The 8,447-nt window shown below is 45.5% G+C and overlaps 1 protein-coding gene across 1 annotated transcript in view; it reads left to right on the forward strand.

Moving 5' to 3' along the window:
• LOC107097464 (Fc receptor-like protein 5) overlaps positions 1-8,447 on the forward strand; it is an 18,899-nt gene that overhangs the window by 7,327 nt on the left and 3,125 nt on the right. Inside the window, exons 3-4 of the mRNA XM_015394613.1 lie at positions 5,119-5,382; positions 5,462-5,710. Coding sequence (XP_015250099.1) covers positions 5,119-5,382; positions 5,462-5,710 — 513 coding nt within the window. The remainder of the gene's footprint in view (positions 1-5,118; positions 5,383-5,461; positions 5,711-8,447) is intronic.

Here is an 8,447-nt window from a genome sequence, read left to right on the forward strand (position 1 = left end):
AACAGCACAACCAACTGACATAGTACGAGACATACAACAAAGTAACACCTAGATACTAGACACCTAGTTATTATTTATTCTGACATGTACTCTGTGTTAAATGAAGATAAGAATATGGGCTTTCTGTATGGAAGTGAATCTCTAAGTACCTAGAACCAAGCACCTGTAGTTTTTTGTGAAAGTGCACTTAAGCATGTAAAGTTTATCGTAGGAAAACTGCTCAATAGTGGTTGTGGAGAGCCGAAGAGGTGCCCCCCGAGAGCACTGAGTCCAGCGCCGGAAGACCCAAAGCCCCAGACGACCAAAGGGACCACAAGAGTGAAGGCGCCAAGGAGGGGCCAACCCAGGATATCCAACCCCCACCAAGGGAGGAGGAGAGACAGCCCTGAGGAAGTCCCTCATCCACCGCGATGCCCCCGGGAGCCACGGGGTTCCCCACCCCCCGGCGGGAGCCCCAGGCAGGCCCCGGCAGGCCGAGCCCCGCGAAGAAGTGCCAGGAATAAGCTAGTAGCCACCCAAACATCCACCCCCAAACCCTGAGCTCCACCAGTAAATCGGCAAGCCCAGGCGCCAGCCAGCAGAGGGAGGGCAGGACAGGGGAAATGGGCTCCGCACTTGACCAAGACTTGAGATATGCTTGGGAGAGGGAGAAGTTCAGACCCCAACCTGGAGGTAAAAAAATGCGGAAGCACATTCACACATAACACTCACATCCAATAATACCAGGACCAAACACCCGGCGGCACCAGTGGTTTGTCCCGGGATTATCGGATGACCCAATAAGTGAACTTAAAATCTGGATGGGGGAGGGGAGCTGTGACACCGCCACACCAATCCATCTCGTTTCTGCTTCAGGCCCGGCCCCCCACCCCAGCAAACCCCCCCTAGGATTGGGGCCCACATGCCTCGCACATGCCACCCAACCACAGCCCCTATACCCCCCCTAACTAATTCAACCTGCCACTTCCTCCCCTCCACTTGCTACACGCCCCTCCCTCCATCCTCCTTTGGGGAGAGCAGAAGTGACAGCCCCGGCACCAAGACCACGGTCCAGGCGGCTCTCTCTTCCTCCGGGCCCCAGACTCCAGGTGGCAGTCGGAAAACAGGGGTGTGAGAAGACCCCGATCCTCCCTGCATCTGCTCGAATGTGGTGTTGTTGCGTGTTGCTCGCAGGTATAATTAAAAGTGGGAGTACCAAAAGGAGGTGTCCAGTACAGTAAACCCCCACCAATCCCATAGCCCGGCGACAGGGCCCACAACCCATCCAGTCACCAGGGCCGATACGCATGCATCATGCGGGCTGGCCAGCCGGACGTACACCGGCCTAGACCTAGGGCAGCACTCCACCACAGAACCTGAACCCCCGATGCCAATGGGGCACCCGCCCAACGGCAACGCACCCCAGGGACTGCAGACCCCCGGACCCACCCAGCGGCAGCACAGCTACCAGGCCAGTAACCCACTGCCGCTATAGGACACCCCAGGGCATCCCAAGCCCCACCCCGATGGGAGTAACAGACCCCGGGGTCAGACCCACCAGGCACCCAACCCCGAGCGACCCCCGAGCCCCCCAGGACCAAAGGACCCCCAAACCAGCCCCACAGCCCCCCACTACACTACATGATGGAGCTGATTTTTGCAATAAGACAACATCTGCATTTAATCTTTTAAGCTGGTTAAAAATCTTAAACTGTTTCTCTCTGATGCCAGCTCCATCCACATTCCATGTCACAAACCTTACATTCACCATAGGTGTGAGTGAAAAGATGAAAAGTACATGCCTCTGAATTAATAGTTATAACTAGACCCAGGTAGCATCTAACTGTGTGCTTGTGATTGTTTGGACCTGTTGTGCAAAATAATGTCCTGCAGATAATGAATAGATGGTTAACTAGAACTGGAGTTATAATTAATTATTTATCCTATTCAAAATCGAAGGTAAAATCAATTTAGTGTTCTTAGGTGGATAATTGTAGCTCTGAATTATCTACTTACCGGGTTGCGGATTCACCTCTGGAGGGTTCCTGGACCGGCTGTTAAAATCCAGGTATGTCCAAAATATGCCAGATATTAATACATTCACTAATGTCCGTTAGCAGCAGGTATGATAACAGTGCAATTACTCATGTAAAATTTAATACATCCAGCTTAATATTGGTAAAATGATTAAAAATGTATTAACAATAGCAACAGAAGTCGTTTAGCAAAACACATTAACGGACAATGTAGCTGTGTGTGTGAAGGGGTGTAGCTAAATGAGGGACTCCCCCCTTTCTCCACGTGGTGAGAGGAACAAAGAAAAATGGGGGAGGAACAGTCTGTAATCAAGATGGCTCCGACCGCGTGGCCCCACAGGGCTGAAGGTGATAACACTATAACTATCTCAAAGCGGAAACAAAAGAGGATAGGAAAGCCAAGAAAAAGAGAATAAAGAAGTATCACTCGCAGCTTTCACAACACACTTATTTCAACCAAATGAACAAACACTTGATCAGCACAGATTAAAAAAATCAGCATTAATTCAAATCCCTGAATCTGCCTGTCTCTCGCCCGAGTGCAGCACCTCATTAATGCTTAAAAAAGGAAAGAAAATATCTTTACTGTGAGCTGTCCGGTGCCTGAAGGAGCGGGGAAGTTCCAAGAGAGCACGTGGTCTGGCTCCGGCCGGGCGGATCTCCTTCAGCCCCTCAGTCCAGATCAGCTCTCGGGAAAGTCCAGTCAGTTCGATGCTACAGCAGAGGGCTTGATATGCTCACAAGTCGAAGAGGATGGATTTTGCAGAAGTAATCGGCGGAAAGCGTCCTTCCGGCCGATCCTCACAAAAAGGGGAAAAACACACAGCTCCCAAGCTTCTGTCTCCCCAGTTGGCGCAGCCGCTATACACGATGGAACACTGCGATCCGTGACTTTTGACGCAGGAGAAACGAAAGCTACTTCCAGTTAGCTTTCTTCTGCTATTTCACGTGAAATGAGCCTACCCTTTTGGGCCGTGACCCACGGAAAAGAGAAGATCTGTTTGTGGCTGGCTTTTAAACCTTGAGTGACGTGGGGGGCACTTCCTGTTGGAGTATCGGCTGATTGGTCTGTTTGAGGTGGCCGCCTCCCACAGTGGGCCGGGTCTTCTTTGTTCTTGTTTTGGCGGGAACTCTTTGTTCTCCTTTGTGGAGAAGAGGAGGGGGATGGTTTCAGATCATCGAACTGATTTTGGCTCCATTTTGTTAATATATCCCAACAGACCACAAGGAAGAAGCAGCCGAATAAGATAAAGGAAGACTGAGAATTAAGAAAGTGCAATGAGTAAGAAAAGGTGAAAGAAAAATAACCCCAGCCCATGCTGCCTGTACCCATCTGTGACTAACAACCATACTGTGCCAACGTGCTCTAGAGCTGTGCATATAGTTAATTCATCACAAGATCCGTTCTATGCACTTTTATCAAGAGTCACATGTTTTATATCCACCTGGTGTGCATCTAATAAATCCAAGGAGTGATCTTCTGATTCCTGAACAGCTGACCATTAACATAAACTTTGTCACCTGCTACTGTAGCTCTGATGCCTTCACTAATATATTTCTTCCTGTTTGGGAATAATGCCTGCCTACGATCTAATATTTCCTTTGGAAACTGGTCATTAACGCTGAAATCTGTTCCTCTCAGCTCTCTGCCCTGACTCCTGACCTGCTCTTTTTGTTTGAAATGCTCAAACTTAACTAGGATTGGTCTAGGACGGGTTTTGTCAGGCTTCTTACCTTGGAGACGGTGAATGTGATGGAAGGTGATGTTTTTTACCTGGTCCCCTGGGATTTTTAGCTTCTGGTGGGGGAACTCCCGAATTGTCACCTCGGGATCCTCCTCCCGCCACTCTACGATTCCTGCGAAGACGAGATTGTATCTCATGCTCCGCAACTGAATGTCCAGAAGGAATTCTTTAATCTTCTTATTTTTACCGCACAGTTGATGACCTCCCCCGCCAGCGCCTTATTTATGACATTAACAGAGGCTAGCTGCGCTTTGCTGTATTCTAGCAACTCTCTCAGAGCTTGAAACTCCTAATGCAGGACTTCTACCAAGGTGAGGTGGGCGTCCAGGCTGGTTAGCTTTTTGTTGATGGATTTCAGGACATCTCTGTAGCTCCTGTCTGGAGACAAAGTAGAAGCAGCACTGGTTACGATGTTGTCAAAACACTCGTCCAGGTAGCTCTCCAGGCTTGTCAAGGTCTCGGCTTCCAGTTTGTTTCCTCGGAAATACGGGACAATTGGTAAAGTTTAAACCTGACTTAATTTGATTTACAATTATTGGCTTGTACTTACCCGAGTGGAATTGTTATTGAATTACCTGTATGTTGCCATTTTACTTACGCACTGCTTGCCCGAGATCTCAGCTACTCATTCCCTCCTCCTTTCCTAAGGCAGACCTTCCCTTTCTTAGTTACAATCCGACCACACTTCTCTAGTGTGAATGACATCCCGATGTCTGTGCTGAAGATCCGGGTGGTATGGATCACTGAGTCAATATCTCGCTCATTCTAAGCATACAGCTTGAGTGTCATCCATGTAGAGGAGGTGACTGATGGTGGCCCAATTTCTGAGTCAGTATCCAAAGCCAGTCTTTTTGATTATTTGGCTGAGGGGGTTCAGACCCATGCAGAATAGCAGTGGGGACAGCGCATCTTTTTAGTATATGCCACATTTGATCGAGACTTGTGCAAGTCCCTTGCCATTTGCCTCAAAGGTGGTTTTCCACAACCTCATTAAGTTTGCAATGAAGGCTCCTGTTCATGTTGTATAGCTATGAGCATTCAATGATCCAAGTATTATGTGGCATTGAGTTTTAAGCCTTCTTGTAATCAAACTAGGCAGTGCTCGGGTTGTCTAAGTCTGTATGATCTTGTTCAATTCTGTCTGTAAAGGGCCTTGAGATGACAAATGTTGTGAATTGACGCTATATAAATATGATATAGTGTATCAATTAATCCGAGTACAATGAAAGAAGCTTGGTTTTTATGCATTCCAAATTTTATGCATTCTCATTCTAATCAAGTTGTTATTTTTTTTAATTAAAGTTATGTAGTCCCTATTTCTTTTAAAGACTGTATTTGTGTCCCCCTTTTTCTTCCAGCTGGTCTGACTGTGAGTCCGAGCAGATTTCAGTTCTTTAAATATGAATCTGTGTCTGTGAGTTGTGATACGGACGGCAGCTCAGCTGAATGGAGTGTTTGGAGGAACACAACCAGAGGAACCAGGACTAAGTGTGGAGATGGATGGGGGAAACCAGCTGATTCTTCCTGTAAAATAAAGCGTGTTTTAGAAAAGGACAGTGGAGATTACTGGTGTTCGTCCAGAGAGGGAGCAGCCAGCAGCAGCATCCAGCTCACTATCACTGGTAAGATCAGACTGTGGAGTTAGTGTTGATGAAGCTGTGTGGAAATGGATGAAATGCTGTAGTTTGTCTCTGTGTTTAGGTGGATCAGTGATCCTGCAGAGTCCTGTCCTCCCTGTGATGGAGGGAGATGACGTCACTCTGAGCTGTCTAACAAAGACCACTCCCTCCAACCTCACTGCTGCTTTCTATAAAGATGATATATTCATTAGCAAAAACTTGGGTAAAAGGACCCTCCACCATGTGACCAGCTCTGATGAAGGCCTCTACAGGTGTGACATCAGTGGTCATGGAGAGTCTCCATCCAGCAGAATCTCTGTCACTGGTAGGGGTGGGTATTGCCAAAGAACTCACGATTCGATTCGAATCACGATTCACATGCCACGATGCGATTATATCACGATGCATCACGATACTTGAAATATTGCGATGCATTGCAATATTTTCACTGAACACTGTTAGAAAAAAATACAGCCATTACAAGTGGCTGACTGGCTGAGTATGATCTGGGTAGTGTCTTCCAATTGATAAATAACTGAAAGCAACTGCATTCATCCATAACTGTATTTATTAAAATCACTTTTGGAGGTGTTGCCATGAAAACAAATATTACTGTAACTGGACACAAATATTACTGTTGTTGTAGTGGACACATTGACAAAAAGTGCTTAGGCCTCAGTGGTCCTTTAACTCAATAAAATGAAAACATTTTGGAAGTAGCTGCCATCATAACAATATCATTTCATAAACACAAGAGAACAAACTGAGACAAAAAAGTGCATAGGCTTTAAAAAAACTATCAAAAATTAAAATATATATTGCAAACATCCCTTGCAGTGAAATGCATTAACTGCATGTGCCCAGTGTCCACTCAAAAAACAAATGAACAAGTGTTGAACTAGTAATAAGTACAAAGGCAACAGCTACAATACCATTATTAGTGCTTAATGTTTTTGTTTAGGAACAGAAGCTGGTCAAGGTGCTCAGGGGAAATTACACTCCTTTTGGCAGTGATAATGTCCCCTGCAGTAGAGAAAACTCTCTCCGAGGGGACACTAGTACCTGGAATGCTCAGGTGTTTTTTAGCTACTCGAGACAGAAAAGGATACTGGCTCTCATGTTCTTTCCACCAGCCAAGCGGATTATCACTAAGGGCTAGGGATGCTTCCTCCTTGTATCTTGCCATTTCGTCTTTTGCCTGGTCTTCAGCAGTTTTTAGTTTCTTTGCAGGACCTGCAGTATGGGAGGACAAGATAATAATCAAAATAAAAAAAAAAAAAAATATATATATAAGATATATACACTATATTACTCAGAACATTAAATCATCATCATCATGTTATTTGTTACATTACACTATAATTAAATACCATATTATGCATATATAGTTTGTGGGGCATCCTTAAATTAGGAAACACTCACTAAGAATATTTCTTTCAGCATGTTTTGATAGCATATTTTTATTTATTTTTTTAAATAAAAAAAAAAATAGCATATTTTTAAACTAACCCGCTGCTCCAGCTCCATACGCCTGTCCAAGTAGGTCCGCTAGAGAACAACGTTTGGATGTTTTTGATGAAGATGCAGCAGACATGTCTTCTTGTTTAGGGTTTGGGCTGCCGTTGTCCACGTCCATTGAGTCTGACTGAAGTCCACTTGTGCTTTGCTAGAAAACAGTAAATCAACACAATCTTCAGAATTATCAATTATTTTATTTTGCACAACACATTATCAATGACATCTGCATTTATCTATGATGGATTTACTTATTCATGAATTGAGTTATAAATATGTATTTCTTACTTATTTATGCTTTTTAAACTGAATATATATGTTTATATTTTATATTTCTATAGTAAATTCCAACTGTATTGATGTTAATATTACCTGTAATGCCCACTTGGTCCTGGTAGCTTCTGCAGTTATTCCATTGTAGACATCTTCCCTCTCATCCTCGGAAAGGAAAGGCAAGGCCTTAAAACGGGGATCAAGAGCCGATGCTTTATACAGAGCTTCCTTTTCGTTTAAGTATCTCTTGTTAAGATCCTGGTACATTGCGGTTTTTAGCTCCCTTGTCAAGGTGGAATCACTCGGTTTGTCTTGGAGCTCATGGATGAGTTGGGCATGGAGTGGCGCTACAATCGATAGCGTTGGACTGGCCTCCTCTGATACGGCGAGTGTAGCCACTTTCATAGGTTTCATTGCAGCGACAACCTCCTCTGCAGTTGTTATGTCAGAATCGGTGAGTGTGCAGATTTCCTTCTCAGACTTCCGTACTTCGGTAGACAGGAGCGCAGCGTGGATGGCAGGCTGTTGCTCTAAAAAGCGCTCCAGCATATCGTGTGCGCTGTTCCAGCGGGTAGCAACATCGGTTATCAATTTGTGGAGAGGGAGGTTCAACAAAGCTTGCTTCTCACGCAGTACATGGAACGCAACAGTGCTGCGTCTGAAAAAAGTTGTCACCCGTCTTACTCTCACTAGCAATCTAGTGACAGCGGGAAGTTTCAGGGCACGCTGGGATGCCAAATTTAGTGTATGAGCAAAACACCTGAAACGTAGCACATTGGCCAGCTGAGCAGCAATGTTCATGTTCGACGCGTTGTCCGTCACTATTGCAGGGTCTTTGTCGGTCAGATCCCATTCTTCGAGTGCTGCTCTAAGCACCTGTGCAATGTTGGTACCGGTGTGAGACTCGAACAAAGCTCTGGTTTGTAATACATGGGAAACTAATTCCCAGCTATCGTTTATGTGGTGAGATGTAATCGTGATGTATGACTCGGTGGCTCGTGAAGTCCACCCATCGCACGTTAGAGCAATGCATTCGGCGGAGTCCAGGGATTTTTTTACCTGTAGTTTCACCTCATCATACATCCGTGGGACCAATACTTCAGTGAACTGTTTCCGGCTCGGGATTATATAACGAGGCTCCAGTGTGCTGATCATTTTTTTGAACCCACGGTTCTCCACCACACTATATGGTCGCAAATCCTGGCAAATGAACTCGGTGATGGACTCTGTAATCTTCTTTGCACGTGTAGATGTTGGGGCTAGCTTGCAATCGAAAGTTG

Source organism: Cyprinodon variegatus, unplaced genomic scaffold, assembly GCF_000732505.1.
Source record: "Cyprinodon variegatus isolate N-32 unplaced genomic scaffold, C_variegatus-1.0 Scaffold699, whole genome shotgun sequence".
Lineage (NCBI taxonomy): Eukaryota > Metazoa > Chordata > Actinopteri > Cyprinodontiformes > Cyprinodontidae > Cyprinodon > Cyprinodon variegatus.